The sequence below is a fragment of the Typopeltis vanoorti genome, chromosome 11, assembly GCF_054136105.1.
Source record: "Typopeltis vanoorti isolate ZY-2024b chromosome 11, IOZ_Tvanoo_1.0, whole genome shotgun sequence".
NCBI lineage: Eukaryota > Metazoa > Arthropoda > Arachnida > Uropygi > Thelyphonidae > Typopeltis > Typopeltis vanoorti.
The window spans coordinates 107,644,940-107,659,875 of NC_143559.1; the positions used below are offsets into that span (position 1 = coordinate 107,644,940).

Here is a 14,936-nt window from a genome sequence, read left to right on the forward strand (position 1 = left end):
AATTATTCTTAAAACCTAAATAAAATCAACTGAAAATCTTATGGAATTTGCAAATTTTAGTATGACATGATTTCATATTTTAATGAGATTTTGCTTTATAACTATTTTTAATGCATTAAAAGACTGAAAAACATTCACATCTAAAATGCCGTTCAGCAACTACAGTATGTACATTCATTCTCACAACAGGATATTTGTAGGGACCGCAGGCTTTCTGGGGAACATCTTAATGGTTTGAGTGAGTTTGTTTTACTGCTGCTTGCTATGGTAAGAATCAACTGTATTGCAAAGTTTTATATACTACAAGAAATAAAACACATTTCATAAACAACTAGAAAGTGGAAGTGGTTTATCTTGATATAACTTTTGTGGATGATATTATGAACTTACTTTTTGCATTGAATGAAACAACTATTATCCATTCCAGAAAGATTTTTTGTCTTCTATTACTTTTTTGTGTGTATAGTAGAGTTATGAATTTCCTACTATGAATGAGCTATTCACACTATTTTTTTGTATGGCTATTATGATGCATCAGTTCTTTGGTATTCATGTTGTAAAAAAAGTGATAAAAGAAATAAGCTTATTATCAAAGAAAGTTTGTGCCTGAAAATATCTTCAGGATTGAGGCAAGGTGGTGTATCTGTTGGCAACTTGTAGCAAAGGTGAAAAATTACTGATACAACTTCAGTTGCTCCTCAACATCTTCAATGGTGGTCATACCAAATTTGTCTGATTGATCCACCTTTGCTACAAGTTGCCAACAGATGCACCAACTTGCCTCAGTCCTGAAGATATTTTCAGGCGCAAACTTTGTCTGCTTACACTTGGATAAAAGGATTAAACAATTTATTATATTTTTGTTTGCTCACACTTGGATAAAGGATTAAACTAAACTTATTATAATCTAACCAAGTTCAAAATAAACTTCAACTTATTATCAAAGAAATAACTGTTATAAATAATTAGGAATCTCTCTCTCTGTTATGAATAACAGAGCAAGAGAGGTTTGGAGATATTTGTGAAATTGCTCTGGACATTACCAATAAAGTTTGTCTGGTCCTGGCTTAGGGATCCTCTTTGAAAATTGTCACTTGAATGACTAGCATTGTCTTCAGTCATTCATTACATGCAGTGCCGGTGCTACCATTTAGGCAACTGCCTAGGGTGCAAGCCATGAAGGGGGTGCAAAACTTCAAGCTATGCTTTATTTGTACTTTACTAAAATATCAAAATTAAATAGTGATATATGATTTAGGTATTGATTCTTTTTCCTTATCCCTCACATGTCACACTATTTTACTATTTAACTCTTGGTTCTTTTTTGTTCCTTACCTAAATGATTTGAACTTACCGCTATTTAAAATTCAGTTAAGATAAATATTTTAAAACGTTAACATTTTAAAATATTAAATTTCGGTATTTTATAACAACTGTTTTTTTTTTTTTTTGTAAATGAATTATAACAGAGAATTTTCAAATTAATTAAAGAAGAAAATTAAAAAAAGTCCAATTAATTTAACCTGAAAGACAATTTTATTTTGTTTAATGTCAATTAGAAACATTTCAGTTTATGAAATAACGGGCGCACTTGTAAACTTTGCCTAGGATGCAAAATAACCTGGCACCGACAGTGATTACATGTCATGAGGAACAGTTTCCTTTCTTTGGTTTTTGACAAGTACTACTGTGCCCCATGATTGTACTTGCTTAACCTCATCATATACAGTATATAAATGATATTCTCATTGATCTCAAATTCTATCCATAGTTTACACTGCATCCCTCTTCATTTCACAATTTATGCAATGCTCAAACAATCAGAATTTTAGGTATTACATTACCTTAAACACATATCTTTACCATTCATCTGCTGGGTATGAACCTTTTCTCTCTCTCTCTCTGAAAGTCTGTACAGGAGTGGTAGGTTTTTCCTCCGAGATACTCAATTTTTTTTTTTAATCAAGCATAAACACACCACACCATGGCCTCAACTAAACAGGTTAACCTTAACTGTTCGGTTGTGATTCCAAACAACCAGTTACCTCCTGCATGCCACCATTGCTTATCTTCCTTCCAGCACAGTCTGGCAGTTAGATTTCAGTAGAACTATATGACAGCTTATCAGGAAACCTAAAGATATTACCATTTAGGAAACTCTTGAAGATGGGAGAGGCTTTGGATCTTTATATGTTTGGCATACTCTTGAAAGGTGTCACTGCATATTTTATAGAGGGAGAAGCCAAAACCCCTGGTCTGGAGACATCAGATAAAGGCAGGTGACAAAGTCATTAGCCATTTGGTAAATCTAGGCCTAGCTAGAAAAGTATTCTTGAAGTGGGGGATGCTTGAACACTCCAGTATCCCTTAGTTGTAAATGGGCATGCAATTTACAGATGCAATATCTTTGCCTCATGAACTTAGTTGCTTTAGCTATAATTCCAAAGAACTGCAACCCAGAAGGTGGGGGTTGACCAGAAGAGGCTATATGTTGTATATTATTTGGCCAGCTTTGCTAATGAATGGACCATGTGCTTGTTCCTGATTCACAACAAATTCTGTATTTCTATTTTCCACTTTATCATAAAATTGGCTTCCTACAGATTAATAAATGATGCAGACTGACGTTCCATAGTATGATTAATATGGAACCTCGCCGGTTACTCTTCATTCTTTCAGTGTAATCTTCATTTTGCTCTTTTTATCATTTGGGAGTGTATTCAACTTTAAATCTCCATAAACAGTAACAATGACGCCTTCTGTTAAGAAGACCTAAGATAAAATTCCATTAAAGTGACAAAAAGGGTAATTTCCAAAGGTATTTTAAAGATGAGTTAGCTGGTTTTATATGGGGACAGCAAGATTTTTCCTCCCAGACTCAGGTTTTTGCATCCCAGAAAATAGGCATAATATACTGGCCTCACATCTTTAGTTACTTAGCCATAATTCCAAAACATAATTTTGATATTATTTCTAATATGCTCTTGTACATACTTTTCAATTAACTCATTTTTTGCCTTTTCACTTGAAGCCATTTTTAATTTTATGTATAAGCCTGTGTAGCACTATGGAAATGGTGTTTTCAATCCACTGTTGTACTGTGGGACCACAGATGCAAGAACCCTCGCCACTAATGGCGAGGATTCTTGCATCTGTCGGAAACGTCGGAAAATTAGCTTTTGTTTAATGAAAATTCTAGTTTTTAAAGTGGCAACTATTTTGCTTGTACAACAGTTGGAAAATTTACGTAAGAAAGCACGTGATTTCGCATGTTGGTAACGAATTCGTACATCGCCTTATTCCTTTCTTTCCCTTCAACATGAATTGATTTCTTGGCACAATGCCAGCCGTGGGTCTCGCATCTTTGGTCGGACAGTAGCTACTCGAGTCGAACTTACGGTAAAGTTTCCATAAAGTGTTACGGACATTTTTAACGCCTGCAGCTATGACACAAAAGTTAACTTCGAAAACTTCTAAACATGCGGAAAAATACATTATATGCTGCATATTTACAAAATACAAAATATTTACTATATTTTGTAAATATAGTAAAATAAGCAAATACTTCGGGTTTATTATTATTATTATTATTATTTTAACGGTGTCTCCATGGAGTCAAAAGACTCATCGCGGGAGACCCGACATTGACACACTAACCATTATTTACACAATACCTGTCATACCTCTCCTTAAATTCATTCACAGTTGAAGCATTCACAACCACCTCTGGCAAAGTATTCCACCCATTCACAACGCTCCAAGTAAAAAATCTAATCGTAAACACCCTTGTTAACCACACTCTTACACAATCTCCAGGGATGGCCCCTTGTTCTCTCACATCCTGCACTGGTCTTAAAAATATCATCAGTATCGATCCTGTAAAATCCCTTTAACAATTTAAATATACCTCTATCATATCTCCTCTCCTACGTCTATCAGCTAGTTTTTGGAGCCGACAAATCATCAATCTATCGTCATAGGGAACATTCCACAGACCTGCAACAATCTTTGTAACCTGCCTCTGAATCCTCTCCACCACTTCCGCATCACCAAGAAATCCCGGCGACCAGATCTGTGCACAATAGTCCAAATGCGGCCTTATTAATACCTTATAGAGTGGAACAGTAACTTCCCTATCCCTGCTTGTTAATGTGTTCCTCAACAACCATGTAATTTGATGTGATGTTTTGGCAATCTTTGCAATATGCCCTTTAAACTTAAGTTCTCTGTCCACAATAACTCCCAAGTCTCTTGTCTCATCAACTTCCTGCAGTTCAGTTCCGTTAATATAGTAAACGGCATGCGTTGTCATCCTCCCGAAGTGCATCACCTTACACTTAGCCACGTTGAACTGACAGCCATTTACCTCAGTCCATACCGTCAGCCAATTTAAGTCATCCTGTAAAATATTTACATCATTTGAATTGATTATCGCTCTTCCCAATTTTGCATCATCAGCAAACAAGTATAGTTGTACATATGCCTTTGAATAAATCAATTTTTTTTTTTTTTTTTTTTTTTTATCAATGGGCACTTGAATCAAGTTTGTCAGTGCTGAATGTTCTGCCATTTACTGATTAAAATTTTAGATATTCCATACTTAGGCATGTCCTTGTAATGTGAAACCTGAGTATAACTACCTACCTAGCTTATCTGGCCCTGCAGCTTGTGTTTTGGCATATATACAAACTTGTGAGAAAGAATTTTGACGTCCTGAGAAGAAAAATTCATTTGTGAACTATACGGTCTAAAATTCAACAAATCCACCCATTTTGGTTCTCGTTGCGAACTTCTTGAATATAAATTTCAATTTAAATATTATTTGTTATAAACTAAAGTATTGGGAAGAATCATTATCTCTTAGGACTAACTCCTTTTAAAAGGTTGTTGACTATTAATTCTAATTACTTAGAAACAGTGGCGGCTCGTCCATAAGGGCTGCAGCCCCACCAGTATAAAATGAAAGTTCCTGTTTTATTATCGCCGTTCTTAAATTTATATATATATATATGGGAATAAATTTTTAACTTGGGTATATTGTATATTAGGATAACCAAGCAATTTTATATGCTTGGTTATTTTAGCTCCTAATCCCAAGTGTGCAAACAATTAAGTTTGCGCCTGAAACAAAGTTCAAGTCTAAAGATGGTACAACACCAGGACAACTCATTGTAAAGGTGGTTAAAGCTTTGATCACTATTCTTAGTATTTTCCCATAATGTAAAGCACATCTCACTAGAAGATGTATACTGCAATGCATTATGGGTGGGGTCACTACCCAGACCGGTTTCGACCTTTTTTGAGGTCTCCTCAGTGAGTAGCTAGACCCTAAATACCAAGGTTTTAGTAATACAAAGCCTTATCAACTTTACCTATATAAGTTGCAACAAGGTGTATTAAGTTTTAATAAAAATCTCTGGAGGAGATATTGATGGGAATAAATTTTTAACTTGGGTATATTGTATATTAGGATAACCAAGCAATTTTATATGCTTGGTTATTTTAGCTCCTAATGAGTTGTCCATATATATATATATATGTATATATATATATATATATATATATATATATATATATATATATATATATATATATATATATATATATATATATATATATATATATAAACCGTTATTTTTTTTGTTTGTAATACAATACCTCTCGATAGTATTTTATATAATTCATTTTGTACCAATAGTTGTATTTTGCAATAGTCAATGTGTGATTTACGTGCAGTTTGGGCTGGTAGAATTGCAGCCCACGATGCGTTGCTACTACACGAGCACAATTTAACGTCGTTGTCGTCATCGTAAGTAAATACTGTGCGGGTTTTCTTTTTTCTATTTAATTCTAGCATTTAATTTATATCTTTGTAGAAATGAAGGAAGAGAAGAATTCTGTTATATTTTAGATTTATTAATGATATATATATATATATATATTTTTTTTTTTTTTTACTTTTATTGCTACAGCCTCACCACTGCAATTCTTACGAGCCGAGCCGCCACCAGGGTGACCACTCAGCAAAATATTTCGTATCAACTTATGCAAGAAAAAGGTACTAAATCTGAAAAAAAAGTACTAGAATTTTATTTGCTTTCGTTTCACTCTGTTTTGGGCATTTTACGATATCACTACCTTATTATCATAGATGAACTCGATGTAAAACCTCTAAATTAACACATGTACGACAAAAATCAAAAGAAAAAAGTCAAAACTCATCTCACTGTAGTCATCTATGAGTTCAAGAGCTGCAGTTGTCATTCATCATAACAGAAGTCCCAATTGTAACTCTAGCACTTAATATGTGTATTAATTTAATATATAATTTTTAGTGTTTAAAATAATCTAATGCATATTGTTTAGTGTTTAAAATAATGTACCATTAAATTTTCAGTTATTTAATATGCTATTTACATATATACATATACAGGGTTGCCCATTCACAAGAAAAACACTGGAAATATTTATTCATTATTTTTAGCAGATTCTACTAAATTAATTAACTCTTCAGAAATAGTAAACTCTATAGCTGATGAAAGTTTAAATTTTTCTTTTGTCAAAAGGAGTCCATTCATCAAGTGAGTTTGTAGATGATTTCTTATTTTATTCTTATTTATTATCACTGCTGAAAATATTCTTTCAGTTGCTGCTGATGAATGAGGGAGGCACAGTACAGCTTTAACTGATGTTGTTAAATTAGGGAATATTTGTTCTCCTACAGCATTTTTCATTTCAAAAACTTTATTCCAAAAAAAAAACTTTTTTCAAATGCTTCTACAGTCTTCAATAGTTGCCATTCTCTATCAAGCTCTTCGTAACGCTCCTAGATATACATTTCTATGTCTAAAAAATGCCCATTGTTGGTTGGATTTATCTTTTCAATGGGGTCCAAATGACGCTGCGCATAAATAAAAGGTGGTTACTCATATTAAAATATTTAATTTTTCCACTTGTTTTAATTGCTGTAGTGATCTTATGATGCGTGCGAGAGGTGTTTGAATAGCAAAGAATATATTTTCATTAGCTAATACCAGTCGGATTGTGTGAGTATGTGTTCGGGGGTGGGGAATAGAAGATTAGCGAACAGTGAGAAGGGGAGGAAAAAAAAGAGAGAAATCATGCTTGTGTCACTGAATGTGACATATGGGGAGAAGAGAAAAATATTAAACTCATATGTCTAACTCTCATGTTGTTATTATTATTCGGAAGGAAGGAAGTACTAGATCTGTTGGTGAACGTACTACAACACTAAAAATTTATAAAAAGTACTAGATCTAGTACGAAAGTACTAGATGTGGTCACCCTGGCCGCCACTGCTTGAAATATAAAATGAGATTAGCACTTGCAGTATATTATTAGAGAGGGGGGAGGAGGAATAGAGATTAATATTAGAGGTAAAAGTAGTCCTTGGAGACCTCAAAAGCGCTGGAGTAAATGATATACGGACCAGTAACAGTCAAATCAGTTGGATATACTGCATAATTTGGAAAGACTGATCAGTTGATTGGAATTCACGGATACATGAAAGCATACTTAATAAGAATATATTGGATTTCATGCAATCCAAATTACCTTAAAAGCGAAATCATCATCCTTGATGACTAGGTCCATAATTCCACTTACCAAGTTTGAGGAGAATCAGAGATATTTGCTATTAGTTACAATTTACAACAAATCATTCATTCCCCAACTAAGATCCCTGATAATCCTCTACATAAACCCAAAATTCTGGATCGTTTCTTAATCAGTAACCTTCCAGATACATAGTGAAATTACTGCTTCTCTTCGTAATTCAAATCCAGTGGCTGCTCGTGGCTTGAAATCGTGAGGTGCTGCAACTTTCGAAATATACATACACACTGTCAGTACAGTGTATACGTGTTTGGATAAAATATCAAAATTATGGTAAAAAAAAATTAAATATGAATCAATATTGCTATTATCGATAAAATTATACAGTTCATTATAATTCAAAGTTACTTAAAAATAAAATATATTCTTGTTTTGTTTCATGAAAAAATATTGTTTATTATCGATAAATTTATGCAGTTTAGTATAATTCAAAATTAATTAAAAATAAAATCCATTACTTTAATTGTAATTAAAGGAATGGAGTTACAATTTTTGGACATTGCAATTAAATCCTTTATTTGTAATGTCCAAATATTTAAAGAGACGAAGTAAACACGATAAACACTACGAACACTCTACTACTGATGCAAACTGCATATAAACAACAGTGGAACTGCGCGACGGACAGTGCCGCATTACGCTAATAGTTCGCATCTCACTATGATGTGTATATGCTTGCGCACGTAACAATGACATTGTGGTAAAGACAGTGCTGCTAGCGTCCTTCGCCCTCCTAAGTGCTACAAGATGGATTTTTATTATTTTTTATACAAAATAAGAGAATAGTATAGGATTGTTGATAATAAAATTAAATATTACAAGCAAATATAAATAAATTAATAAATATATTTATGTATCGAGAAAAATTGGGGGTTCTGCAGTGCCTATGCACGAGCCTCCCCTGTTCAAATCACAACCACATCCAAGTTTCATCTCTTGTGAAATGATCTATTCTCTGTCATTCACAACCTCATGTAGTTGGGCATTAAAACATCTAAATGATCAAATTACTATTTTCTTTCTTCAGATCCACATGACTTGTGATCTTTTACAGAAATTATTTATGTCGGAATGGAGTATTTCATACCTCACTCAAAATTCTCACACTATCCAAGCCATTGTATGTCAAACAAGGTTGCTGGGGATCCAAGAAAAGAAAACATCTTATAAAAAATGACTTAAAACAACAACAAAATAAAAAAGAGGTATCATTTAGATCTTACACTTAGCTCTGCTTGCAGAGCGATCATTAAAAAAAACCAAGCCCGACGATGATAGGGCTAAATGTGTAAAACTTGTCCCTTTACCAGATTAGACTTGTGGGAAAGCTCTCTTATCTCTGTTTGATAGTACGAGGGTAGTCTGAAAGGTTCTCGGCCTCGACCATAGATGGCAACGCTGTCGGCAAGATATTTTTTTCATAGTTCATACATCTGTCATAAGCATGCATGTGAAATTGCAAGTCATTCTATCAAGGAATTTGTTTTATACAGCTGTCTGAAGCAAAAGTGTTGTCTGTATCCCTTGAAATGGATAAAATTGAGTATCGTGCGGTCATAAAATTGTTTGTAAAAAAAGAAATTCATGCGAAGTTCATAAACGTTTACGGACAGTCTTCCCCTTCGTTTTCGACAATTAAGAAATGGGCTGCCGAGTTTAAACGTGGCCGTACCAGTCTTGAAGATGATTCAGGTGAAGGATATCCAAAAAAGTGTAACAACACCAGAAATCATTGATCAAGTGCACGATACAGTATTGGATAAGCGGCGAGACAGTGCGTCAAATTGTTGAGACTATAGGCATTTCAAAGAACGCGTAGGATATATTTTGCATAAAAAATTGCAAATGAAAAAGCTTCGTCAAGATGGGTGCCGCGCTTGCTCACAGCCGATCAAAAACGCACTCGCATGAAAATCTCTGAACAGTGCTTGGAGCGTTTTAAAGAAGAATAAAATTGATTTTGTGCGTCAATTTCTTACTATGGATGAGATTTGGATCCAAACAGCAGTCAAAACAGTGGACAGAAGCCGGTTGTTCAGCGCCAAAGAAGACAAAGTCGGTTCCATCAGCATGAAAGGTCATGGCATCGGTGTTTTGGGATGCTAAAGGCATTTTGTTTATTAATCATCTTGAAAATACTAAAGCAATAACCTGGGAATATTATTCCGATCTTTTAACCAGACTAGACGAAAAAATTCGTCAGAAAAGACACGGTTTGCAGAAGAAAAAAAATCATCTTTCATCAGGACAATGCGCCTGCCACAAAAGTGTTTTGGCAATGGGAAAATTAAGGGATCTGCACTATGAATTATTGGAGTATCCACCCTATTGCGAGGATTTGGCTCCCTGTGACTTCTATCTCTTCTCAAAACTAAAACCCTTTCTCGATGGACAGCGTTTTTCTTCTAATCAAGAGGTGATTGCATCTGTAGAGGGGTATGCAAATCTTACTGAGAACCGCTACAGGGACGGAATGCTGGCGCTGGAATAAATGTGTTAGTGTTAAGGTAGATTATGTTGCAAAAATAAAAATAAGTTTGAAATTATAAATTCGTTTTTTCATTGTTAGGCCGAGAACATTTCAGATCACCCTTGTATGTTCTTCAATAGCCATGGTAATCCTGTGAGCTACCATGGCTACTTTATCAATCAAAAAAATCAGCTAACGCCTTTTTATTCCCGTAGGCGAGGCCATTTTAGCCCTATCTAACTTTTAGAGACTGAGTGGGCAGTTCAATCTCCACTGGTACCCAATCAGAGATAGCTGGCCCAAGGCTATCGCTGATTAAGCGATATTCAACACGCAGTGAAGAGACCGCTCAACAAGTGCTGCTATCTCGCGTTCCCTAACGCTAACAATATATTTAATGTCTGAAATAGTATGGATTCTGCGGTCGATTTTCTCGAGTTTAAGGGACGAAAAAACCCTCTAAACTTTACCTCTCTATCTACTAATATTTCCATATCCCTGGTTTCATCAATTTCTTGGAGTGCATTCCCGCAATGTAGTACACAGCTCGCAATCTTTTTATCCCAATAGGCATAACTTTAAACTTTTCCACATTAAATTGACATCCATTATGTTTCATCAATACTCTTTGCGCTTGCTGAAATCATTCTGTATTTTCCACATCACCTCGATTAACTATTTTTCTACCCAACTTTGTATCTTCAGCACCAAACTGAATATCTCCCTTCATGTTATTTCCTATACCATTTACGAGTGTATACACGTTAAACAGCAGGGATCCAAGCACAGACCCTTGCAGCACACCAGTAGTCACCTACCTTCTTTTGGATCCTGTTCCTCCATATACTATTTTTTGGCATCTATCCATGAGCCACCCTTTTATCCATAAGATCATTTTCACATCCATCTACCTGCATTTGTTGCAGTTTGCATAACAGAGTTCCATGTAATATCCTCTTAAACGCCTTTGCAAAATCTTGCAGTTATCTTCTTGTAGGCATTCCCTTTACCCAACTCGGCTCTCACCCTATTATAGAAAGTTAATTAAATTAAATGAGCCTTAAATTAAACAGCCTAGTCAAAGGTATCGCCAGGTCCCTTGCACATTTTCTTAAAATGTGAGCCAATATCACATCCAATTCTAAAGCTGTATTTGGATTCAGATTTGGTAATAATTTAAGTACTTCCAATTCATCCACTTCTGTTCTCACATCACTCACGTTCAGCTTTGCCATAACAATATCTTCACTTAGAGGGTCGACAATTTCGTCTGTGCCTGTTACCTCTCTACCACCTGCACTCATTAAAGTTACCTTCCATAGTTATTCTTCCGTACGCTTACATAATGATAATAGTCTTTGTTGCTTTGGGATTTCCTTTTGCCATTTTGGCTAATTTCTTCTCATAATATGATTTTGCCTTCCTTACCATACTGGCTACCCTCCTTGCATGATACTTGTAATGTTCATGAGTTAGCTGGTCATCTTTCTCCTCATATACCCTTCACAATATTTTCTTTTTTGTTGTTGTTGATGTTGCACATACTTAATGATATTACTCATCCATTTAACTGCTACCCGATTTATCCTCCTGACCTTGGATATTCAACATGATATTGCTTCCTCCAGATATACCTTGGCTATCTCCCATGCATTGTTAAAATTCTTTCCTTTCAGATCTTTACATTATGTTGCTGCTTCAAGCTGTGCATTAAGTGTATTATAATCACCTGCCTTATAGTTCCACACATAAACCCATTCTTTATTGGAATTTCCACATATTTTGATAGCTGGCTCCATTGACTCTACCTTACACACATATGTAAGGTGGAGTCAATGTATATCCATCTTATCGACGGGTCTTCTGATCCTATAATCAGATCCAACACTCTAGTACCACGAGTCCCCACCTTCATATTCTGCTTCAAGTAATTATCTCTCAGTAAGTGTATAAATTCCATTTCCTTCCTGCCATGTGATCTTCCCTCCTAATATATATGTCTTCGAATCTGAAGTCTCCCATAATAATTATTCTACTTGCAACCAATGTATTAATCCGCTGATGTGTCATCCACATCATCCTTTGCACCCCCTGGCGTACAGCAACAAACAATTTTATATTTTATCCTATTCTCCTCGATCTTACACCAGATTGACTCAAAAGATCTGATCCGCCATCTGCCCGATTAACTCCTAATTTTGTTTCCTGTAATTCATCTGTTATCACCAGCAGTATCCTATCCTCTATCCCAGTGGCGCACCTAGGGGGAGGCAGGGGCCCTGGTACCTCCAAAGAAAAAGGGAAAAAAAAACACTAGAAAAATTTCCAAAAATCTTTTCCTAATTAAAATTGATTTTTTTAAAAAATTATGTTGTGTCGTGTCTTCTATTTCTATACTACTTATGAATTAGGGGTCACATAAGGTGGGAATTCCCTATAGCTCTCGGGAATCACGGCCGCTGTGAACATAAGGCGTACGAAGCAGTGCTATGGCGGATCGAGAGCTAAAAATATTTTTATCCGTTCAAATCGGCTCCCCCCCCCCCCCAAGATTAAATCCTGAGTGCGCCACTGCTCTGTCCTGTCTACTCTATACTCTCTGAAAATAATAAATCCATCATCTCATTCTGTACCTGTAACTATGTCATCTTCTGTTAGCCAAGTCTCACTAATGCCTAAAACCTTTTGGCAAGGTTGCACTATCCACTGTCAGGAACTCTTCCCTATTATACATGGTGCTTCTAGCATTAGTATATTGAAACTGTAGTATCCCCTGATCCCCCCCCCCCAACCATCTTTACATTCTGAACTGACTACACCGTTCTATATCGTTTCATGAGAGATGGATTGCGCAATTTTTTGTTCATTTATACCATAAAATGACAATAGTTAAAACAACCTTTTCGTAGAGAGGGCGGTAGTTAACTTTGTTTATGGTTTCAAGAGAATCGCATGTCTGCTGTAATTGTTAGACTGTTTTTCTAGTATTTGTGTTTGTGATGTGTAAGAAATATGTTTTGTTTGTAATATTTAGATAATTGTTGAAGTACAAGAATATTTCCAGTGGTTTTGTCAACAGCATGGTGATAATAAAATGGAGTCAGATGTAGTTGGTTAGCAATGCTTTCAAATGCGGGTATTTTGAAACTGTGTTTGTTCTTAACTTATTCCCCATTTGATTTTTCGACTTTCTTTTTATTTAGTAAATTGTGGTTTATGCTCTTAACATGTATATGTACATGTGTTACAAATTAAAGGTTACTGAAATCAGTTTATGGTTGTGATTTTTAAAAAGACATTACGAGCAGACGATTTGTGGATTGCTAACGTTTGTTGATGGGCGAAAAGGGAGGACGATAGAAACATTTAAGTTACTTAAAGGCATGCAGGGGGAAATGTTTCGCTAGAGGGGCACAACAAGAGGTTATCCCTGGAAGTTGAGTAAGAGGTGGTTAGTAGGGCGTGAGAATATAGTTTTTATTCGGGAGTGGTGAATGAATGGAATGGGTTGCCTGAGTCAGTTTTTGAGTGCTTTGTCTGTTAATGGTTTCAAGGAGAGGTACAATAGATATTGTGTTGATACACTGATAGTCGGAGATCCAAACTTAGGACTCCATGGAGGTGCCCCTGCAATAATAATATCGTAGCTCATTCGTAAGGACAATGCGATTCCCCACCACCACCACACACAAAAATCTATGGGCTGTTGTAACGACACGATTCTAATTCAGCTACATGTATGATTTTTTTTTTTTTTTAACAGAAAGTGAGTTTGCTGGTCTCATATGGAGAGATGGCAGATTTTACTCCTAAAAGAGTGGCTTTTTTTCATTCTGCAAAGAACCATACCAGTCAGAGAACGTGTTTAAGGTTCTGGATGAATTGTAGAGTGTGCGGTGTGCTGCGATGAACTATCCGACTTCGTGTAGAGGCCAAGCCATAGTACTACTAATAGTAATAGAAAACGTATTATGAATGAAGTAAAAAATGTTTAAGTTTTGTGAATGCAATCTAAATATTAGTCGTGTCTAAGCATACAGCCATAGTTAGAATTTCACCATAATGGCATTCAATACCCCCCCCCCCCACACACACACTCCAGGAACAAAAAAACAACTATTTTGTTGAGTAAATCAGCATACTGTAGTCTGAGTGCCCTGAATGAGCTAATTGACTATTAAATAATAATAACGGTACTGTTAGTATCTCTCAAACAAACTTCAACAGCGATATCCACACACTAGAGAAAAAGATCAGTTTTTATAAATAATCTTCATATAATTTATTTGTAGGGAGCTGTTAGCTGTATAAGTAAGTTCCTGATTATTATTTGGCTTGCATACTATTATTTAGTTACCTGTATTCTTATAATATTATTTGTTAATTGTGTATCTTTTTAAGCTAGTTTGACTATTTACTAGTAATATAAACCCCTCACAGTTGCCTGAGAATGTTTAACTCTGCCTTACTTGAAAAAATAAATTCTCATCAAATACAGGATTTGAATACACCTTTCAAAACCGAACAATACATCATGATAATGTGTTTACCAAGCCATGGAGGAGTTGTAAAATTAGAAATGCATTTAAAGAAATGAAAATATATTGGCATCTAAAGATATGATGACAAATTCGTATATAGAAAATGAAGTAACAGTATTGATATTTAGGAAATGATTTATATTATTTTTAATATTTTCCCGTGTCTTTATTAATTTTCAGAGGAAAATTTGGTTTTCTTAAAGACCAGTTTGATTGGCTGAGTGGATAGCACATGCACTCTTCAGCCAAACAGGTTGTGGGTTCAAGTCCTACCATGAGAATGGAGGTTT

The 14,936-nt window shown here is 35.2% G+C and overlaps 1 protein-coding gene across 4 annotated transcripts in view; it reads left to right on the plus strand.

Moving 5' to 3' along the window:
• The first annotated feature begins 5,982 nt into the window (after window positions 1-5,982).
• Window positions 5,983-14,936, plus strand: part of LOC150101919 (uncharacterized) — a 153,086-nt gene continuing 144,132 nt past the window's right edge. For 2 of the 4 annotated variants that reach the window (XM_090400265.1, XM_090400262.1), the window contains exon 1: window positions 13,079-13,241. In XM_090400265.1, the coding sequence (XP_090256391.1) occupies window positions 13,236-13,241 (6 nt within the window). In that variant the 5' untranslated portion in view covers window positions 13,079-13,235. Of the gene's footprint in view, window positions 6,059-13,054; window positions 13,242-14,936 lie in introns of those variants that run through there. The other 2 variants (XM_090400263.1, XM_090400264.1) reach the window with 2 other exon arrangements.